This window comes from Choloepus didactylus, chromosome 5, assembly GCF_015220235.1.
Source record: "Choloepus didactylus isolate mChoDid1 chromosome 5, mChoDid1.pri, whole genome shotgun sequence".
NCBI lineage: Eukaryota > Metazoa > Chordata > Mammalia > Pilosa > Megalonychidae > Choloepus > Choloepus didactylus.
The window spans coordinates 52,039,956-52,063,622 of record NC_051311.1 but is presented as its reverse complement, the minus strand read 5'-3'; the positions used below and the strand labels follow the sequence as shown (position 1 = coordinate 52,063,622).

General features: G+C 39.1%; 1 protein-coding gene across 1 annotated transcript in view; it reads right to left on the bottom strand.

The window, feature by feature from the left end:
• KIAA1549 (KIAA1549 ortholog) overlaps positions 1–23,667 on the bottom strand; it is a 173,563-nt gene that overhangs the window by 94,093 nt on the left and 55,803 nt on the right. Inside the window, exons 2-4 of the mRNA XM_037836064.1 lie at positions 10,440–13,145; positions 6,548–6,636; positions 5,243–5,420 (exon numbers count right to left, since the gene is read on the bottom strand). Of these exons, the coding sequence (XP_037691992.1) occupies positions 5,243–5,420; positions 6,548–6,636; positions 10,440–13,145 (2,973 nt within the window). The remainder of the gene's footprint in view (positions 1–5,242; positions 5,421–6,547; positions 6,637–10,439; positions 13,146–23,667) is intronic.

Below are 23,667 nucleotides of genomic sequence, written 5' to 3'. Positions count from 1 at the left end.
AATGATATTAAGAATTCATTGGTCATGACTAGAGTTTGCCAGGACATCAACTTATTACCCTGAAAACTAATATATAAAAGAAAAAAATCAAGCATTTATTCTGCCTTTCCTGCATAAACTGTATTTTGGTGTAATCAAATAGTTGGTGAAGGGAAATTCCTTTTTTATAGATGAATTCCAGCTAATAAATGCAGAAGGAATGATAGAAAATCCTCCATTTTCCCAACAATCATCAATAGACGTTAAAACCACAGATGAAAGGTTGACAGAAAACTTTATGATGTATGGATCAAGCTGATGCCCTTTAGCACCTTTTTAGCATCTGAATCATTTTAGCATTTTTAACAGTGGGACAACCAGACATTAAGTGCCTCTTACGGTGATATAAGAAGTATACCACATCACCTAGGAGGTATTCTTTCAACAACAATAACAATTGAACCTGCTAATCAAGCCTCTAGATAACAGCAGTTCAAAAGAATTTTCTATGATGGTGGGTATGTTCTACACCTGTACTGTCCAATATGATATAGCTACTAGTAACAGGTGGCTATTAAGCACCTGAAATGTGGCTAGTGAAACTAACTGAATTTTTACATGTTATTTAATTTTAATTAATTAAAATTTGAAGACCCACATGTGGCTAGTGACTACCCTGTTGGACAGGGCAGCTCGAGATCTAACCATCAGTATATGGAAATTACAGGGGAGAAAGGAACAAGTTAAATGGCACAAGGAAGCAATCACTTAAATCTAGATTGTAAGAGATTTTATGGAACAAATGACCCATTTTCTCCTAGAAATCAGTGGCATGAAGAAAAACTCCCAGGAAGGGTAGGGATGGGGAAGAGACTGTTGAAAAATGTAAGCGATTCAGTGATATAACAATGAAAAACAATGTGTGCAAACCAACTTAAAAATGTTTATCCCTGATTAGGGAAATTTAAATAAGGTAATCATGGAAATTAGATGACATAAAAGAATCATTGTTAATTTCCACAATAGCATGGAGGTTGTGTTAAAAAAAAATGAATTCAGGCAGTTTCCTGGGGAAGATGGAGGACTAGGGAGCTAAAAGACTCACTCCTCCCCCCAAAACAGGTAGTGGACAGGCAAAAACTGTCTGAAACAACTGTTCTGAGGCTCTGGAGCCCAGGGGAGGACTATACAGCATCCATGGAAGAATGGGAACAAGAGACTGAGAAACTGTGGTAAAAAACCATAACTCACTCCACAGCAGTGGCCAGTGCCCATCCCCCACCCTTGAAGCGAGCTACCTTGGGTCTGGTCCCTTGCAGGCTGCTGCAGATGGAGAGGGACATGGAAGCCCTCCCTCCTAAGAACAGTGGAAAGGGTGTGCAGCCAAGTATTGACCACAGTTTTTGAATGGAGAATTTAGAATGCTGGGTCCCGGCTCTCAGCCTGGACAGGAACTGCTATGGCCACTGTTTCAACCCTGCCGTCAACAGGGGCAGAGCTGAAAGAGGTTTAAAGACTACTTAGGACTGCAAGGAACAGTTTGCTGAAGAGCACCATCTTCTGGGCAGGCCATGAAAGTACAGCCTCAGGGACTGACAAAAAGGCTTTTTGGCATCTTTCCTGACCCTCTCCCCAGGGCTCTTCAGAACTGGTCTGTGCCCCTTTTGTGGGCTCCTGGCCCTGTTTTGGCTGGGAAATACTGTCTCAGGGAAGTCTTTTCCAGGGTGACAGTCCTCCTAGAATTTTCCCTTCAGGCAAAAGCAACTAGAGACAATGAAAGGAGAGCAAAAATAAATAAATAAAATAAAACTATAAAATAAATAAATAAAACTATAGAGCCAAAACAAAAACAAGTAGAACAGACAAAGATCCCAGGAGAAGGAACAGAGGAAAGGAAGCTTTCTCCTGGGGGTGAAACAATTGCACAAACCAACCAATCTGAAAAACTGTACCACATACCCAGGGCAAGAATCAGATGGAAAAAGTTGAATAAATATGATCAGTTAAACCAATGCAATTCAAAAGTTCTAGAATAAGTTGAACCAAGTTTCAACAAAGAGCCTTAATGCAAAGCCAATCAACAATTCATCAAGATAATCAGATGCCTAGAAATCAGCAAAAATTACAAGTCATACTAAGAAACAGGAAGATATAGCCAAGTCAAAAGAGCAAATTAAAAAGTCAGAGGAGACACAGAATTTGGAACAGCTAGTCAAAGATGTTCAAACAAATCTCATAAATCAATTCAAGGAGATGAAGGAAAATGTGGCTAAAGAGATAAATGATATTAAGATGATACTGGATGAGCCTAAAGAAGAATTTGAAAGTATGAAAAGAAACAGAACTTATATGAATGAAAGGCACAATTTAAGAGATTTAAAATACACTAGTACACTAGAGGTATAGAATAGAAAATCTGAATAGGCAGAAGAAAGAATCAGCAACTAGAAGACAGGACATTTGACAACTTACAGACAGAAGAACAGATAGAGAAAAAAATGAAAAAAAAAAATGAGCAGGCTCTCAGGGAATTGAATGACAGCATGAAGCACCCAAACATATGCATCATGGGTGTCCCAGAAGGAGAAGAGAAGGGAAAAGGGACTGAAAGAATATTTGAGAAAATAATGGCAGAAAATTTCCCAACTCTTATGAAAGATATATATATATTCAAGAAGCATAACACAATCTAAATGGAACAAATCCTAATAGACCTACTCCAAGACACATTTTAATCAGAATGACAGATACCAAAGATAAAGGGAGAATTCTGAAAGCAGCAAGAGAAAAGTGATTCATTACATACAAGGGAACAGCAATAAGAATAGGTTCTGATTTCTAATCAGAAACCATGGAGGTGAGAAGGCAGTGGCATGATATATCTAAGTACTGAAAGAGAAAAACTGCCATCCTAGAATTACCTTAAACCCAAAGACACAGATAGTTTGAAACTGAAAGGTTGGAAAAAGATATTCCAAGCAAGCAATAACCAAAAAAAAAAGCTGGGGTAACCATACTAATATCAGACAAATTAGACTTTAAATGCAAAACTGCTATAAGAGAAAAGAGGCACACTATATATTAATAAAATGGGTAATCCACCAAGAAGAAATAACTATCATAAGTACTTACGCACCTAATCAGGGTGCCCCAAAATACATGAGGCAAACACCAGTAGAACTTAAGGGAGAAATAGACGTCGCTACAATAATAGTTGAAGACTTCCATAAACCACTTTCATCAACAGATAGGACATCTAGTCAGAGGATCAATAAGGAAACAGAGAACTTGAATAATATGATAAATGAACTAGACCTAACAGACAGATATAGAACACTGCACCCTCAAATAGCAGGATATGCATTCTTTTCAAGTGCTCACAGATTATTCTCCAAGATAGACCAATGTTGGATCACAAAACAAGTCTCAATGAATTTTTAGAAACTGAAATTATAAGAAGCAATTTCTCTGACTGTAATGAAATAAAGGTGGAAATCAATAACAGGCAGAGAACTGGAAAACTCACAAATATATGGAGGTTAAACAACATACTCTTAAACATTCAGTGGGTCAAAGAAGAAATTGCAAGAGAAATCAATATTTATCTCAAGACAAATAAAAATGAGAACACAACATATCACAACTTATGAAATGCAGCAAAGGCAGTGTTGAGAGGGAAATTTATCGCTCCAAATGCCTACATTATAAAAGAAGAAAGAGCTAAAATCAAAGACCTAATTGCACACCTGAGGAACAAGAAAAAGAACAGCAAACTAATCCCAAAGCAAGCAGAAGAAATAAAGATTAGAGCAGAAATAAATGAAATTGAAAATAAAAAAATAATGGAGAATTAACAAAACCAAAGTTGGTTCTTTGAAAAGATCAACAAAATTGACAAATTCTTAGTGGAATGACAAACAAAAAAAAAAGAGAGAAGATGCAAATAAATAAAATAAGAAACAAGAGGGGGGCATTACTATTGACCCTAGAAAAATAACAAGGATCTTAAGAGGATACTATGAACAAATGTATGCCAATAAATAAGACAACTTAGATGAAATGGAAGAAACACATGAACAACCTACACTGACCCCAGAAGAAACAGAAGACCTCAATAGACCAATTAGAAGTAAAGAGATTAAATCAGTCATCAAAAACCTCCTAACAAAGAACAGCCCAGGACCAGATGGCTTCACAGGTGAATGCTACCAATCATTCCAAGAAGAATTAATACCAATCCTGCTCAACATCTTCCAAAAAATTGAAGAGGAAACAGTACCTAAGTCAATTCTATGAAGCCAACATCACCCTAATACCAAAGCCAGATAAACACACTTCAAGAAAATAAAATTACAGACCAATTTCTCTAATGAATACAGATGAAAAAATCCTCAACAAAATACTTGCAAATCGAATCCACTAACATATTAAAAAAATTATATACCATGATCAAGCTGTTTTATCCCAGGTATGCAAGGGTGCTTCAACACAAGAAAATCCATTAATTGTAATATACCACATTATTAATCAAAGGGAAAAAAACACATGATCTTTTCAATTGACCCAGAAAAGGCAGTTAACAAAACCCTTTCTTGATAAAAATGAGTTCATATCAGTCAGAGATGAATTCTTAGGCATTTTGAATGACATGACATGATGTCTGATGTTGCTTTAAAACACTCTTTTCTCAAAAAAAATCTTTTTGGGATAAGGGAAACAAAATTGGTAAAATGTTGATGCATTTTTAGGCTTACTGATAGGCATATGTGGGCTTAATATATTATTCTCTCTCCTTTTGCATATGCTTGCAAATGTCCATAATAAAAAGTTAAATATTAAGAAATGTCAGTGTGTGATAATGATATTGTAGATAGATATGTATGCAGTTAGGATGTATATGTACATATATATGTATGTATTTAATAGTACCTTTCTTTTAGAGGCATAGGCTGAAATATTTATGGATGAGATATGAAGCCTGAGATCTACTTCAAAATAATATGGGGTGAGGGGGATAAAGATGGAGGTGTAGATGAAACAAGACTGGCAAGGAGTTGAAAACTGTTGAATTCAGACGATGGGTACATGGGGATTCATTAAAATACTCAGTGTATTTTTACATATGTTTGAATTTTTTCATAATTAACAAGTTTTTAAAAGTTGAATAATGAATTTAGAAAACAACCCACCCCAAATTTTTAAAAACAAAAAATATAACAGAATTCTATTTACAAATCAAAACAACCATGCTCAGTTGTCTCACCTGTTTGAACTTGGAACCTGGAATCTGGGACAAAGAAGGAAGGTTTCACAGAGATGATTAAAGGAGTTTGGTCACGTACAAGTTTACTATTTATTAGAACATTTATAACTGATATTGCCGTATAAATGAAAGGACCAGAAGTAACCAGAAAAGTGAAGTCCGGGAATATCTCATAAACCTATGAAAATAAAAAATACAAAAGAAAAGAACTGTCATCACATTTGATATTATTAAAATTCAAACTTACAGTAAGTTGTGCGGAGTTAAAAACAACAACAACAACAAAACAGTTTTAAATGAAGGGACAGTGCTTCATAGAAAATTAAAATTTTATCTCAGTAATCCCTTTCATACAGATGCCAAACTTCTGATAACAGCACAAAATTACACGAGTCAGGGCAGTGAGAAAGAAGAGCAAATAATAATGAGTTGAAAAATGAATTACTCACACTCAAGAATGGAGAATTCAAGGTATGTGTGCTTTTTAAACCGAACAGAAAAATGTAATTATTCTATAGAGCAGCATTGTCCAAGAGAGATATAATATGACCACATGTGCAAGTTAAAATTTCTTGTAGCCACATTTAAAAATGTAGAAACAGGTGAAATTAATTTTAAATATATTTTATTTAACCTAATATATCTAAAATATCATTGGAACATATAATCAACAGAAAAATTACTAATGAGACATTTTGCGTTCCTTTTTTTCATACAAAGTCTTTGAAATTGGTATGTATTTTACACTTACTACGCGTCTCAATTCGAACAAGCCACGTTTCATGGGCTCAGTCACACGTGGCTTGTGGCTGTCATACAGGACAGCACAGGGCTAGAGCATGGCTTTCCCAAGCATGGCTCTCCCCTCATCAGAAGAGAGGAGGCACTAGCTTGAGTTCCAGTATAAAAGATTTGGAAATCTTTCTCTACCTCACTGAATGTATAGAAAGTTCACTCTGAAATCTCAGTCTAAACCAAGTCCTTTAAGGTAAATCACAGGAAGCAAAATCATTAAGATCATCACCCCAAATTCTGCCGCTTCCCGTCTTAGAGCCCCTTTTGTGTTCCAACTCTGCCAATACATCCTCCCTGATGGACCAAAGGTGACCTCATTGGTATCAGGAAAGACTTCCCTGAAAAAGTGACATTTGAGTAGAGATCCAAAGAATGAGCAGGTGTTAACCAGGAGAAGGGAGGGAAGAGCAGAGAGAGAATGATTCAACTGCTGTAATTTGCTTTCAACACAGGGCTCTTGCATTGCTCTGGCTGCATTAGACATTAGAGGTCCACACCGCAGGAACTCACCTTCAGATCCACTGCACGGTTGAAGTGAATCCTAAGCACTTCTTTGATGGATGTAATGATGTACTCCTGCACAGCTCTTCTGGCCAGCACTACAAATTAAAGTCAACCACCAAATGAACTTTAGTTTCATGATAAATAACCTAGTCATAACACTTCCAAACACTGCAGAGCCTAAACTGCACCAAAGTGTGTTAACAGCTCCAAAAATTGTTTGTTTTTTAAAAATAAGGCCCAGATTAGGAAAGAAATAATTTAAGAATCTAACTGCTCCTAACTATCTATAGAGGAACAGCAGTGGAGATCTTAAAGTTACAAGGTAAACTGCCCACAGCGTTATCTCAATGTGCTAAGAAAGTGCTTGACTTTCTTTGCTCCTGGTGAGTGAGATTAAAGAATTCAACATCTAGTTCTCATTTTCATCTGAGCAAAACCAGGTTTTCTCTTGGTTATACCCATAGTTGCAAAACACAAGGCTTTAAACACTCTCAGCATAATATTTTAAAAGGCCTTAAGACGTTACTCAACAAAACTAGATGACATCTTCCTCTATAAAACGAGGTATCCAACACCCAATGTTCAAAGCATCAAGTGATGGGCTTTCACCACTAAGAACAGGAATGAAAAATTTCTCATCATTCCCATGTATTAAAAGTTTATGAAGCAAATAGAATATTTCTCTTGAAGAACTCTAGGTATGTTTAACTTTTTTCACATCTAAAAAATTCTGTTTAAAAATCTGTATTAACAAGTGAGCCTGTTTCTCAGTGTTCAGTAAGCACTTCTCCGCTTCCTTCTTTTCCCTATTATTTTTTCCTTCTTCTTCGATTAACTTCTCATAATGCAGAAATAGAATACATTTGATGTTATTTATTATTCAGTTCTTTATCTCCTGTTTTCAATTTTTAAAACTGGAGAATCACTCTGCATTTGTCATTCTTTAAAATTACCCTGCATTCTTCATTCTTTAAAAAACAAATGGTTAAGTTACATTTGATAGGCTTTTCTATGGATCAGTAGACGTGATATTACAAAAGGGCGGGGGGCATCTTTAGTTCTTGAGGCCTTTAGAGAAACCCACAGCCCCCTGGCCACTTGCTAAGTGACCCCAGCGGCCAACTTGCATGGCCTGCATGGGCTCCTAGTGAACTAGACTAGAACACAGCTTTTAAAGGGAAGCCAAATAAGGAAATGAAATGGAAAAAAGAGAAGGAGGGAGGGAGTAAGAAGGGATAGGAGGAAGAAAGTCTTAAGAATTAAATTTGAGGAGAGTAGAGACAGAATAGAAAGTGAGAAACAGAAAAACTCTAAAGAGGAAACCAGGCGGTACGTATCGTAAAGACTACACATAGCTAAAGGTATTACTCGGTAGAACCAGACCCAAGCACTACCCCACCACCATAACCTTCACCTTCTCTAACTAAACTGACTAACATAGAAAATGGCAATATTGGGATATGACCACATGAATCATTGGGGAAAAAAGGATCACCAGCAAACATACATCTTACAGCTTTCAAATGGTGTCTTCTCTGAGCCAAGAAAAAGGAGGTGAGGGAGACCCCAAGTGGCAGGGCGTTGGGAAGGTCCTGGGTGAAGTGCAGACTCACCACTGCATGGTGGTACATGGGAAAGTGCCTTCCTAAGAGTCCATCGTGCATCAACAAAGAGAGGTTTTACTTTTATTACAGAGCCCCATTTAAAAAAAGAATTCTTTCAGAGGACAAGGAGTCACCCCCTGTCTCTGGACTCTTGCACCAACCTAATTACTAAAAGAAACTGAGGTCAAATTTAAATGAGAACTAGAAATGAGCTGATACGTCCTCTGGATCAAAGGTATCACTGAGAGCAAAAAATGGTATTTCTCCCCTACTTTAAATACAATATAATAATACGGATACTTATGTACAACTCGGTAAATTTACTAAAACTGTTGAAGCGTACACCTGAATAGATGAAAATTACCCCCCAAAAGTTGTTAAAAACGTACAGATACCTAATAAAGGACATTAAACATATGCCATATATGAAGTTTAAATCCATACTATATGACACCTGATATATTTTTAGATACTTCTAAAATGATTTCTAATTTTTATAGAAACATTCTAAAAGACACAATATTCAAACTATAAATATCATAGAATCCTAGCAACTAAGAAGCTTTCAGTAAGTCTTTTAATACGCTCTTTATAAGTGACCATTCTATAGCTAATTTGTAATAATTTTGTGGGAAGGAAAACAAGTATCATGTCCATGAAGAACTCTTTTTTGTCTCCCTCAGAATACTCTAATCCTGCAGATTAAAGTTCATAGTTCCTACTCCTCCTCTTACCTAATCTAATCACCAGTCGCAGTGAATTCCCTTGGACTTTCCAACCTCCAACTTTGTCCAACTCCTCCACCTGGAGCACACTTGCCCTCCATCTCCAGATGACAAAAATACATGACATCCTTGCATGTGACTCTCCAATTTCACATCCTTTGAAACCCTTAATCACCCCAAGTACTCACTCTTACAGAACTCTGCTTTAAGGTTTCTTACGACAGCCACCAAGAAAACACAGCCCTTCATCAATCCTACTAGACTCTGAGCACCTTGAAAAACAGAATCGTGTTTTATTCACCTGTATAATGCTTCAGGCTTCTAAAAGCACCTCACACAGACTATTCAACAATTATTTGTCACATGAACTGTTGTTCCCCTTTTTGTGGGGGGAGGGGTGCCAAGGAGAGCAAAGCCTTCAGCTGCTTCCAACACCCCCAAAGGGTGGTAGCCCCACCTCAGTGAGCCGATGATCAACGGCCCACCGCACCCAGGATGAAGAAAAAAGATTAAGCATGTTCTTCTCTTTCCTCACCTCTGCCTGAGCCCCCTCCTCTCCTTCCTAGTCCACTTTGCTCCTCCTCCATTTCTCCTTACATTTTCTTCCCCTTCCTTCATTTCTATCCCCCCATCCCCCACCTCCACCAAAGTCAATACACAGAGCCAGGCTACTCATCAACATTAAGGCCATGAGACCTCATTTACAACAGAATTCATTTCTCATGAAGAAAAAGCTGGAAGATCCTAATCAAGTCACTGGAAATTAACCTTGAAATAAGTGTACCTTATATATAAATGCCATCAACTAGCTATACTCTGGTTTAATATGGCTAAAGCAGCCATGCGAATACAGGAGAAGCACCACTTGGTTGGCCAGGAACTCAGGCTGCAGATCTGGGAGAAGATGAGAGTATTTGACAGAATTCAGAGGATATTTAGTCCCTCCAGTTTTCTTTCCTTGGGAACCAAGTGACATTTATAGGAATATTTAAGGACAAAGTGCCCCCTCCTTTCAAAGAAAAGTAAGAATAAAAACAGTAAGAAATTGCAATGGCTGCCCCTACAGATTTGCCCAACTCATCATCTGAACAAAACATGGAGGTGTTTTATGTGTTTTAACCACGCCAACTATGCATCCACTGGGTTATGAGAAACAGAGAGAAAGAGCCTACTAAAAACTTTTAAGACTCGTTTAAATCTTGTATTTGTTCTTATTGCTACCACTAACTAATATACATCATATTTTTGTGAGTACTTCTTACGTGCCAGTCACTGGGTTAGGTATTTTATATGAATTAATATAAAAAATAAATAAAATATAAATCTTTAAAATAACTCAATAAAGTAGGTGCCACTATCATCCCTGTTTAACAGATAAGGGAACTGAGGCTTAGGGTGGCTAAATAACTGCTTAAGGAATTCACAGGAGGTAGGCAGAGGAGTGAAGATTATCATCCAGGGATGATCTGATTCCAAAGGCTTCGCTCTTAACCGTGATGCTAAGCATTTCATACCAGCACTAAGAAAGATCACCCCAACCACGAGAGGTGGCTGTCAGCAGGGCCTTACCAGCTGTGATCAAATAGGCATCGGGAACTGTAATATCACACACAGATGGCTGCTTGGTGGTAATCAGTGCTGGAGTATCAAGCATTGCTTCGGGAGTGGAGGTGGTTCCCGGATGAAGTGATGGCAGGGGAGGGGCAGTGTTGCTCTCCTGGGGATTGTGACTCTCAGTTCTGTTGCTCGGGGTGGTGACAACAGTATGAACAGTAGTAGCGCTGGTATTAGATGTGCTAAGTTCGGCGGAGGTGTTCACTGGTAAATCTGTGGGTACGAATGATGGGCCCATAAATATTGGCTCTGAAAGTACAGGTGAGCGGATCACCTCAGAAACAAGTGAGGATGCTGATGATGGGTACACACCAGTTATCAGTACTGTAGTGGTAGGAGTGATTTTGGAGAAAGAGGATAAGATAGATGCATGATAATTTGTAGTACTGATATCATCAGTAGGTACAGGAGTTGAGAACAGAGAAGACTCAGGTAAAACGGGTGTCATATGAAAAGCAGTCAACTGTGATGTTAAGTGAGTTCCATCAATCAAAACATCAACAACATGCTCAGAGCTGGAGGGCACCAGTGTGGTGACTGTAGACTCATGGAAGATGAGTGAAAATTCAAAATAGGAGGTAGTTTCAGTGAAAGTTGAGGTAAAATGAGCTTCAGAATCTGTCAGTGAAACTGTTGATGCATCAGAGAACTTGAGAGAGTCAGAGGGGAAACTTGACAGTGATGACATTTCAGGGTAACTAGGTAGAAAACTGAATGTATTTAAAAGAAGGTCTGAACTTGGCCAGAGCTGAGAAAATCCATGGTTTGTGGTATTAGGAACAGTAAACTGAGGTGACTGCAAATTGATCGAGTCAGACAATGCAAATGTGTCAGCCAATGTAGAAGAAGTCTGAGAAATGAATGTTGACAAATCACTCGACATCACAGACGTAGACGTATAAGCAAGCACGTCGGAAGATGAAGACACCAAGCTGCTGAATTCCAGTGGTGGAGTTGAGAAAAAACTGGATGCAAAATCCAAAGTATTTTCAGTTCTGTGTTCTGAAAATCTAGCAAGTCCTTGATCAGAGTAGAGTAAAGACTCGCCTGAAGGAGTCAAACTATAAGACTTAAAAAGACTCGGGTCCCTGATAGTCAGCAATGGTGTGTTTTTATTTGCTATGATGGAGAAAGATGAGTCAAGGAAAACACTGGACATGACGGAGGAAAACGCAGCTGTTACATGGGATGGCATTACTTGAGTTTCAGCAGCAGAGGAAAAGCTATAGGGAGCAGTATCCAGTGACCCTGCTACAGAGGAGTGGCCATGGGAAGTATAAACTTGTGTGGTCATAACACTACTCATCTCCATCTTGGCTGAAATACCAATGCTCACTTCTGGGACTCCCACAGATCTAGAAGAAAGTGGAACTATAGGTCTTGACGGGAAAAGTGTATTAAATTCTTGAGGATTTTCCTCAAGTTCAGAGAAGTCCTCTACTATGCTGCTCAGTGGAGTGATGCTGCTTGCTTCTGATCTGGTAAAGGACAAGGTCTCAGCACCATCCCCTGACCCCACATCCTTCTCTAGGAGGCTTGTTGACAGAACTTGCCGTGGTGAAGCAATACCGCAGGATGCACACCACGTAAACGGTCTGAATGAAGACAGCAGGCTCATGACATGAGTGTCATCCGCATGACTTGGGACCACTGAACTGCCAGGCAGTTCTGATGTTGCACTGGAGTTGCTGGGAAGAAAGGGATTATATGAAACATCAGCTGTTTGAGTAGAAAAGGATACAAATGCAAGAGGAGTTGAAAACAAAGCAGAATCTGTGCTGCTACTGAAAGCAAGGGCTGTGTTTGACATATTTAAGGTAGGGCCTGTTCTTGGAGAAATGGTTTCTTTTAGACTTTGACTCAAAGCAGGGGTCATATCAGGGAATTGGTCTGTACTTGTTGCCGAAACATCCTCTGGAGGCTGCGTGACCTCTCCTGAGGAGAAAAATGGCTGTTGCGTATTGTCATCGCCTAACTGTGGGGGCACTGACGACTGGGAACTAAAAAGGAGTGTTTCTATATCCTCTGTTACTGAAGTCACAATCTCTGGCAAAGTCCTGCTTGACAAACGCCCATGTGTGTCAGTAGGATAAAGCACCAAATTCCTATGAGGAGTTGGAATCATGACCAAGGAAGTGGGAAATCTTGACCCAAAAGTGTTGAAATGACTGGGGGATTCAGTATATGTCGTTTGTTGTTGCACTGAGTTTTGCCCGATTGATGCTTCTTCTTTATCTTGTAAAGAAATAATGGGTAGTGATGGAGTTAACACAGCTTCTAATGTTTCTTTTGGCGACCTGGGTGGGCTGACTGTGATACATTGTACTGGAGAAAGCTTCCGTGAAGTGGTCCAGTGAGTATCTGGCAAAAAGTTATCCATTTCATCATCATCTATAACCACCTCATTACCCATCACTGAAACGTAATTTGCCACAAAGACGCTATGATCTGCTATACTTTGGGTCATTTTTTCTTGGTTAAAAAAGGTTGTATCAAAAGTAGTGGCAGATGGAGATGATATGACATGGAGAAAACTGCTTTCCTGGGACTCTGGAGCAGTTTCTGTTAAGGCCACATGTGCAGTGCTGTGCATGGTGCTTTTCTTCAGCATGAGCTCCACGGAGTATAAAGAAAGATTGTGCAGTTCCAGAGAGAGCTCATCTATTGAGAAAATAAAAGCTGGGTTAGTTACAACGCAATCATCGTTACACTGGCTAACATTTTGTTTCAGACATAAGAAGTTACTCATTCAACAAACATTTGTCTAGCTCATTGTCTCTCATGAAAGAAAGGTTCAGAGAAAATAAATAAATCAATTACAGGACACCCAGCGAGTCCATGGTGGAGCTGGAATCTGCCTGTGTTTTATCTTGTCAGTGATACGGGCTGCCTCTTAAGAGAAAAGGAGATGGCAACTTGAACAGCATCACTCACTATCCAAGTAAGAGAGTTCAACAGTTTCCCAGTTGTATTCTCAGACACAGCTTATGAGACCCTCCACATTTATGCCCCAGACTACCTCCAGGCTCACCTTTCATCATTCACTGCCCCCCTCTCAAGCCTCTGAACTATACTCCAGCCAAATAAGCTACCACAATTCTGTCTGGTCTCGGTGACTTTGTGTATGCCTCTCCCTCTGCCTGGAATCTTTTTCTCCGACTCTCTCCCTGGTTATTCCTCCTGGTCCTTCGAATACAGCACAGCTACTACCTCCTTTCCTGGCTCTCCAAAGTTGAGTCTCTAAAGCCTACCCACTTCTACCTATCACATCCCTTGCTACACCCCTCTGAAATTAACTGTCTGCTCATTAGGCTGTGAGCTTTGAGGGCAAGGACTGTTTCTTGTTTAACTGTGCCCCTAGTGCCTACCCTAGCACAGTGAATGATATATACCAGGAGCTCAATAAACATCTGTTGAAAGAATGAATGAACAAATGAACAAATGGTGTCTGATGATACCAAGCTCTGAAATGTGCCAAAATCATCCTTTCTATCATCCTCTCAAATTTTCATATTCTTTATCCTTGTGATGGTTGTCACTATCATGTAATAAATTTAGGTGTCTCCACCCACAATTAAGATATGTTGCCTAGAGAGCAGCAGGACATGTGATGGCCCAGACCCCTGATGAAGGCCCCAGACATAGGGCACTTATAACTGCAGCACAGGCTGGAGTCTGAGCAGCTATCACCACTCAAAAGAACACACTCCTTTCATCCAAACAGTCTATCAGGACACAAGTACTTGAAATAGGATAGGGAAATTTGGATTCACTCTATTTTTAAACAGTAAATACCTTTTATTCTATTTCTTACAATGTCACACCCTAGAGATCTTAAAACCCTCCACTTCATAGCATCTAAGAATGCTTACTAAATATTTGAAAACATCCTTTTAAGAGACTGGCTAAGCCAGCAAGATAGTAAGGGAAATGTGCTGAGCACAGGAACAGAGCAGGAGCTGGACCAGGGAGGTAATAAGGCACTACAGCCACATACTGCCGAGGGGAGGCTGGACCAGACGGCGTGGAGCTTAGGCCACAGGGGAAGGAGACAAGCATTGGGCCTGGAAAGGTAAACAGCCCAATTAAAGACCGTCTCCAAAAGGTGGAGACAAAAAGAGAAATATCCACCCCTCAGAGGAGAACAGCAATATAGAGGGTATGTCTCAAGCTTTACTTTGTACAGATATTTTACCAAAAGTCTCCCATGAGTTTGGAGTCTATGCTACTTGTATGGTCTAAAACACTGTGTACTAAGCTTTATAATTTAAAGTGGACTGGGTCTCCATTGTCTGTCAAAAACTAACATAAATCATTCCCAGAAAAGCACACTCTCAAATCAGGCATCAAAGAATTTCCAAAGATAGAGCTCTGTGCTGGTTTGAATCTATTATGCCCCCCACAAAAGCTATGTTCTTTAATACAATCTTGTGGGGGCAGACTTATTAGTCTTATTAGTCTTTTGGAAACTTTTGATTGAGTGTTTCATGGAGACATGACTCCCCCAATTGTGGGTGAGTCCTTTGATTAAATTATTTCCATGGAGGTGTGGACCCTGCCCATTCAGGATGGATCTTGATTAGTTCACTGAATTACTTAAGAGAGCTCAAGCGCCAATACAGATGCTGATAATTGGAGACGCTTTGACATGCGGAGAGAAGGATGTTCGGAGATGCTAAGCTAAGAGATGAAGCTCAGAGTTTGCCCCAGAGAAGCTAAGAGAGGACCCCTATGCGCTTAGAGAGAAACGTCCTGGGAGAAAGAAGCAAGGATGTACAGTAGCTGGGAGAGAGGAACTAAGACAGAAGCCCAGAGACATTTTGGAGAAAGCCATTTTGAAACACAACCTGAGAGCAAAGGACCAGCAGACACAAGCCACATGCATTCCCAGCTGACAAAGGTGTTCCGGATGCCATCGGCCATTCTTCCGTGAAGGTATCCTCTTGTGGATGCCTTAGTTTGGACACTTTTATGGCCTTAGAGCTATAAATTTGTAATTAGTAAACCCCTTTTATAAAAGCCAATCCATTTCTGGTGTTTTGCTTAACAGCAGCTTTAGCAAACCTGAACAAGCTCCAGCAAATATAAGCCACAGAATTAAAAATTACAAAACAAGGTACCATGAACCAAAATCAAAAGAAACCAACCCAAATAGCATCAGCTCTATAAAGACTTCAGATATTGAAATTATGGGATACATTTTTTACAGTAGGTTTAATTCATTTAAAACAATAAAGAGGGGACTGAAAACATGAGTAAGGAGCAAGATACTATAAAAATGGTCAGAAAGATGTTGAAAAGAACTAAAAAGAACATTTAAAAATGAAAAAGTATGATAATTAAAATTACAAATTCAGTAGACAAATAAAAGAGCAATGTAGACATAGGTGAAAAGAGATTTAGTGAACTCAAGGACTGATCTGAAGAAATTACTCTGAATGGGACAGAGAGAGACAAAGCAATGAGAATAATAAAAAGAGAAATTAAGAGACATGGAAGATAGAACGAAACAGTTCAAATATTTGATCAAAACTTTAGAAAGAAGTCTAATGGCATAGGGTAGAGACAATATCCATAAGGCAGTGCTGAGAATTTTCCAAAATTAATAAGAGACATGAATCCTTCAGTTCTGGAAGACCAACAAACCCCAAGCAGGGTAAATTAAAAGAACGTATATCTATACACATTATAAGGACACCATAAAACACCAAAGACAAAAGAAAAATATTAAAAGCAGTCAGAGAAAAACAAATGGCAACTAAACCAACAACTATTTCACGGCAACAATAGAAACCAGATGACAATGTAGTGAAATCTTCAAAGTGCTGGGAGAAAATATATGACACCTTGGGTATTAATAGCCAGCAAACTTACCTATCAAGAACATGTGTAAAACAAAAACATTTCCTGACAAACAAAAACTAATTATGCAAACAGAAGACCCTTAGTAAAGCAGCTTCTAATCAGAATATATTTCAAGAAGAAGGAAAATGATCCCAGAAAGAAGCTCTGAAAAGGAATAGAGAGTAAATAAGTGACTTAAAATATTGTTAAATCTAAGCATATTTTGATGGTACCAATGAACAATAATACCGAATTTGTGAGGTTACAAAAGACAGCACAGAATTAAAATAGTTGATTACAATTGTACAGAAGCTGAAAGAGACACATTCAGAGGTATTGTGGCTTACTAGCTGAGATGGAAGGAATCAAGAGTTAAGACAATATTCTGTGAATATATCTTGTCTGTGTTTATTAAAATTTATAAATAATATTTAGTCTTACAGATAAAATATTTTAGCTGGTTCCCTTAGTATCGGAAAATCACAAAATTACACCAGATATAAACTGCTTACTTTAAAGGGTTATACTCCTTTCAATGTAATATGACGTGTAAAAAAGAACAAACAATAAAAGAAGCCATTTCTGAAACAGAGATTTTAAGTTGTTTCTTAGCAATACTATCAGGCATTTGTGATCTTCCATATGACCTTGCTCTGGGATTTCTTGCCTAAGTGCTTTTATTATTTACCTGTCACATTCCAAGCATGGGTAAAAGTAAACATAATATTTATTACAACTGCAGTAAAGTAGCAGCTGTTCTTTTCTATATCAAAGGTTAAAAGGTTATAAATTTAAGAATTAATAATATCACAAATCTGTCAAATGATATAGCATATAGAATTGAAAGTTTTCCCAAAGAGAAATAATTTTATGTCTCGGTTTAAAAACTCTGCTATGATATAATTTATTCTGAAATATAAGGTCCGAAAAGGATCAAGATCCCTTTTAAAATGAATCAGAAACAGATCTGTAAGTGAATTGGTAGTCTGCAAGAGATAAAACAGCAAACAAAAGCAACATTTAGTGGCTAATTTATGATCCCAGGTATCTGATGCAAATTACAATTAAGTCAATTCTGCCTTCAAAGGCAGGGAACTGGGAGGGCAAAGCGGTCAAAGGGAAGAAAAATTCTCCTGACTAGAAAAGTACAGCACTAAAAACACCGTATTAAGAAAATGAGGGAGTGCCAAGCTGTGATTTTTTTTCTTCTTTTGGCCAAGTCCCAGGGGAGAAAAACAAGCTCTGAAGAGCCAGCAGCTGAAATGCCATAGGGAAATCTTTGTACTTAATTCAGGAAGAGGTTAGAAACCCGAGTGAGTCTCTCTCAAAGCATAAAAAGGCTTCAGGGACTCTAATTTCAAGCCCTAGAGATCAATTTTCAAGCTCTAAAGCGTTAGTTCACAAGAGCGTGAAAAGTTCTCTCTTTGACGAAAGAGAAAGGGGTTGGAGTGACAGGTGCTCCTCAAGCTTTGGGGATCTTGCTAAAATGTAGGTGCCTCAGCAGGTTAGGATGGGCACTGAGCTTCAGCACGGCCCCAGGTGGTGCCAAAGCGGCAGGTCTCCCAGCATACTTCACGTCATCAGTGTTGAGGTACTGGATCTCATTTAGACTGCAGAACATGCATTTATTGGGGGCTACAATGTGTCTTGACCTATGCTAGGCTCTGCCATGCTGTAAATAAAAGCAGGAATTGCCCCCTTTGCCCTTTCCACGACCCCATGCTGATTTGTAGCCATTAAAGATTAGTGAGGAAGATGTCTAACTATATCTAGAAACGTGCCTGACTTAGACTCACACAAGCAAGATAATCTGGTGTTTTCATTTACTTTTTAAATTGAAGTCATACTTTTCTATCTGGAAATCCTTCCTAAATAAAGGAGTCAAGCATGGAATTACGAATCTTCAAGCCAGATGGATCCCTGAAGATGCAGGCCAATCCCTTCATGCTGCAAATCAGGCTCAAAGAGTTTAAGCTGACTTGCTCCAACTAGCACTCAGGGGCTATTAGCCAGCCTAGAACGGCAGGTTCATACATTCTCAGCAGTTGGATATGCTTTCACACCACCATGTTTAGCCAAATCAGTCCATTTAAGGAAAACTGTTGGTGAAGAAATTAAGCTGAAAAACATACTAAATTATATTTTCTTATAATTGAGTTGAAAAGATGCTAAATTGTTTAACCTATGCAAAGTCATGTCTTTTGGTCCACACTGACTGCCTGGTAACAGCTTACAGCTATAGGCATGGGTGCTGGGAAAACATCCTCTGAGAGTTGGCCTGGGAACCCCACAGGACAGACAGGTCAAAAATTCCTAAAGAGCTTTAAATCCAAACGGAATCATTATTTCTTTCCCTTTGATAAATTGTGGAGTTTTCAAAACACAAGTCATCCCAAATCCCTATGGATAATCTACCATTAAACACAAACCTCCTGGAATTTCTAAGAGTTAAAAGAAAAAAAAGTAAGTAGATGATTTTAAACCACAACCCCAATTCAGCAAATCTTCAGCAACTTTTATTCCTCATCTAGTTCTCAAGTTGTCCTGAGAAGATTTTAATGGCATTACAAAAGTCACACATTTCCCTCCCTTCATCATGTTTCTCCTGGTTTAGAAAAGTCTCTTTCCACCCTTCCTTTTTTCAACTCCTCTACCAGATTACTCCCTCCTCCAAATAGCTGGTATTACTATTATTATCAAATGTCAAGTCAGTAAGAAATACTAATTATAAAAAATACATATCAGGCATGTAGATGATAATGCAAAGAACACCTGAAAGCCCACCTCTCAGTTTAAGAAAAAGGAACACTACTCTTACCTTTGAAGTCCCCTGCATGCCCCTCCCATCACCTTCCCTTCCCAATGAGGTCCCAATGCCTTGAGTTATGCATTTTTCATAACTTTGCTTCTTTATAGTCTTACCACATGCATGTATCCCTAAAGAGTATATTCTTCAGCTTTGTATATTTTCAAATTTTATCAAAATGGAATTGTACTGCAGGTATTCTATGACAATTTGTTTTTTTTTTTACTCCACATTGTTTTTTAGACTCATCCATGGTTTTTTTTTTTTTTTGACATGTAGCTAAAACTCAATCATTTCCACTGCAATATGAATTCCGCCCTATGAACATACCAAAATTTATTTCCAATTTTTATTATTACAAACATCTCTGAAATTAACTTTCTTACTCATCTCCTGGTACGTGTGTGTGTATGTGTGTGTGTGTGTGTGTGTGTGTGTGTATGGCATAATGCATGTATGTCTGTGTAGGAATAGGATTGCTGGGTCAAAGGTTACGTTCATCTGCAACTTTACTAAGTAACACCAAATAATATTTCAAAGCAGTAGAACAAATTTGCATTCCTACCAGCATTATACAAGAGCTCGATCACCACAAATCCGCACTAATACTTGATATCCCCAGACTTTCACATTTTTGCCAGTATGGTTGGTGTGAAACTTCATGGTTTTCGTTTGCATTTCCCTGATTATCATAGGCTGAGACCTTTTCCATTTCTGCTGGTCAGTCATGTTGCCTCTTCTAGTATCTTTTCAACTCTATTGCCCATTTTTCTTTTGGGTTCTCCTTATTTAAAGGCATTCTTGATATATTTTGATTACTAATCCTATGTCAGTTATAACTTCTCCCAGTTTGGGGCTTGTTGTTTGATTCTCTCTATGGCATGGTGTCTTGATGAACAGTTCTCAATTTTAATATAATCAACTTTATCAATCTCTTCTGTTATTGTTTGAGATTAATGTGTGTGTTTGTGTGTATCTTGAAGGAAGACTTAAGAAATCCTTCCCTACTCTAAAAGGCATACTTGTATTTTTCTATATATTGTCCTCTGAAGTTTTAAGGTTTTGCCTTTCACATTTAAGCCAAATGTGCCTGGAGGTGTGAGGACGTGTGTGTGTGTGTGTGTGTGTGTGTGTGTGTGCACATGCATCCATGCATGTTGGCAAGATGTTTGAGTAATGGACAAGACGTCCTAGACCACCTTTACTCAAAGTGTTGTCCACAGCTTTTTGTTACTGGTATGCAGTGAGATAAGGTGCTTAAGCCAGCACGTAAATCAATGCACTGCTTCCTTCAGAGAGTAGGTTATGCCATAAAAATATGTCAGCTGGACTAGACAGCACACTCACTGAGGGGTTGATTCATGCTGTAGTGTAAGCCCCTTATCTCATCTCAGACTGAAAATGGAAAACATGAGTGTGCCAGTTTGAATGTATTATGTCCCCCCAAACGCCATTATCTTTGATGTAATCTTGTGTGGGCAGACCTATTAGTGTTGATTAGATTGTAATTCTTTGAGTGTTTCCATGGAGATGCACCCACCCAACTGTGGGTGATGACTCTGACCGGATAACTTCCATGGAGGTGTTGGCCCGCCCATTGGGTGGGTCTGAATTAAATCACTAGTGCACTATATAAGATGAGATAGAAGAAGCAAGCTTGCTACAGCCAAGAGGGACACTTTGAAGAATGAACAGAAGCTGAGAGAGTAGATGCAGACAAGAGACAGTTTGAAGACGGCCGTTGAAAGCAGACTCTTGCTCTGGAGAAACTAAGTGAGGACAAACAACCCAAGAGCAACTAAGAGTGACATTTTTGAGGAACTGCAGCCTAGAGAGAACGTCCTGAGAGGAAGCCATTTTGAAACCAGAACTCTGGAGCAGACACCAGCCACATGCCTTCCCAGCTAACAGAGGTTTTCCTGACACCACTGGCCATCCTCCAGTGAAGGTACCAGATTGCTGATGTGTTACCTTGGACACTTTATGGCCTTAAGATTGTAACTGTGTAACCAAGTAAACCACACTGTTCTGAAGGGGTTGAGCAAACTAGAACAATGAGTTTGGAAGCCAGCACTTTGAGGAGCACTGCCTGGGCAGAAGATGTGTGATGTATATGAGCCCAGTGGGGAGATAGGGAGCAGTTCTAATGCAGCCAAATGAAGAACACAGAGGAGGTCAGTATGTCTAGAAAGAAAGGAAAGGAAAGATAAAGAGCTTCTTGACTGGGCTGGAAGGGAGGTAGCGGATCAGATCATGCATGGCTTGGAAGCCACAATGTTGAAGACACTGAACAGTATCATAAATGTCATGGGACGATGTTGAAGGCATTTAAATGCATGAGAATGACACAATTAGAATTACATTTAAAAAAAATCCCCCCTGCCACAATATGAAGAACAGATTAATAGGGAGTGAGAAGAGATGTGGAAAGATCAGTTATGCAGTCACAATAGTGGAGCTGACGGTACCTTAGAGTAGAGTGATCAGTGAGGTCCCCAGGCAGTCAGCATCACCAGGCACGGTTTTAGAAACGCAGCACCTCAGGCCCAATCTAGACCTACTGAATCAGAAACTGCGTTTCACAAACAATTCCCAGGTGAGTTGTGTGCCCATTAAAGTATGAGAAGCATAATCCTGAGATTTATTTTAGAGAAATCCATATGGAGATATCAAGTACACAAATGGATAAATGAGCCTGGAGATAAGACTGCAAAAGTGAAAAGAGGCCAGGAAGGCAGCGGAAACCAGGAAAGTAAGTGACAAGAAAACTGAAAAAGTGTTTAGGAATCAGGTAAGGGTTACCTGTGTTAAATGACCCTGAGAGATCAAGAAAATGATGAATGAAAAGTACCTCCCAGATGTGATAACAGGTTTCTTGGGTCTCGTGGTGGCAGAAGCCAGAATGCCACAGGCTGATGCATGAATCAGAGACGTGGTAACAGCACATGCACAGAGATAACTTTTTTGAGAAGTTTAGCTGTGTAGGGCTAGGGGAGGGATATGTTGGCAACTGAAGGGGTCCAGGGAAGGTAAATTTGGGTTTTTAGAAGATAGATAAGCATCAATGAGGAGCTAAAGATGCCGGATTCAAAAAATGCAAAACCTGAATTATAAGAAAAACATCAGATAAACTATAAAATATGTGACTCCTCAAAAATGTCCATGTTGTGAAAGACAAAGAAAGACAAAGGAACTGTCACAGACTGGAAGAGTCTAGGGAGAAATGACAACTAAATGCACTGTGGGGTCCTGGATTAGATCCTAGAGCAGAAAAAGTGGAAAATCAGCAAAATCCAAAGAAAGTCTGTAGTTTAGTTAATAGCATTGTACCAATATTAAATTCTTAGTTTTGATAATTGTACTAAACTCATTTAAGATGTTAGTATTAGGGGAAGCTTAGAATATGGGAACTCAAACTAAAGGGGATGAGGGAAATTCAGGAATTTTTGCAACTTTTCTTTATGTCTAAAATATTTTCAAAATAAAAACTAAAATAACTCAGCTTCTCATTCAGGAGGTTTGGATGGGGCTCTGGAAGCTGTGTTTGTGGGTGTTTGTTGTTGTTGTTGCTCTGAACCAACACAACCAACATGGGTGATTCTGAGACAAGTGCATGGACCTTTTTAGAAAAGTACTGGACTAGAGCAATGCTGATGGGACATTCCAGAAGAAAGAAGAGAAGGAAGATGCAATGGACAAGTGATGAGCCCAGGTGGCTGAGAAGGAGGAAGAAGGAAATGGGATCCAGAGGGGAACTTAATCCTCCATTGGAGAAGAGACCCAGAGGGTAAGTGCAGAGACAAGTAAACTTTACAGAACTAAGGGAAATGTGGTCAGAGGGGATATGTGTGTTTATTCTTTTTCCTATAAAAACTGGGTTCAGGACATCCACTGAGAACAGGGTGCAGGTGAGGGTAGGATAGAGTGCACCATGAAAGTAGAGAATTATCAATTAGATCTGGAGGAGTAGGGAGATGGGGAATGCCTGGAGAAATGAAATGAGATTGCCAGGCCAGGTTCAACCACAGGAGCTACAGTTTGAAACCAGGTCCAAGTGTCGCATTTCCCATGTGATGAAAAACTGCTGTTCCCAAATCAGTGTTTTAGGCTTCAAATGGATTTGGGGACTTATACAAAGGACAATCAGGGATAAGCTCTGTGCACAGAAGAGTATTCACCCAAGAGCAAATGAAAAGTAACTGACTACTTATTCCCAATATTTTAAGATCGTTAACTATTTTAAAACTTTAGAAATCTTCCTTTGATATCCTTTGTTTCTCAACTTTTATTAAGTCACAGACAACATTAAAATGACTGAATTGCCACATTTCACATCTTTCATCCTTGACTCAAACAAGAGGCATGGTGAAGTAGCAGATTCCTGGAAACAAGAGCCTTCAGGCCTTGGGTCTCTTCCTGGTCCTCCACAAGTTAATCAACTGCAGGCCTTGGAGAACTCACACAATATTCCTAGGTCTCAGTTCCCTTATTTGCTAAATAGGATATGGGGTTCCTAAAACTGCCTACCTGAAA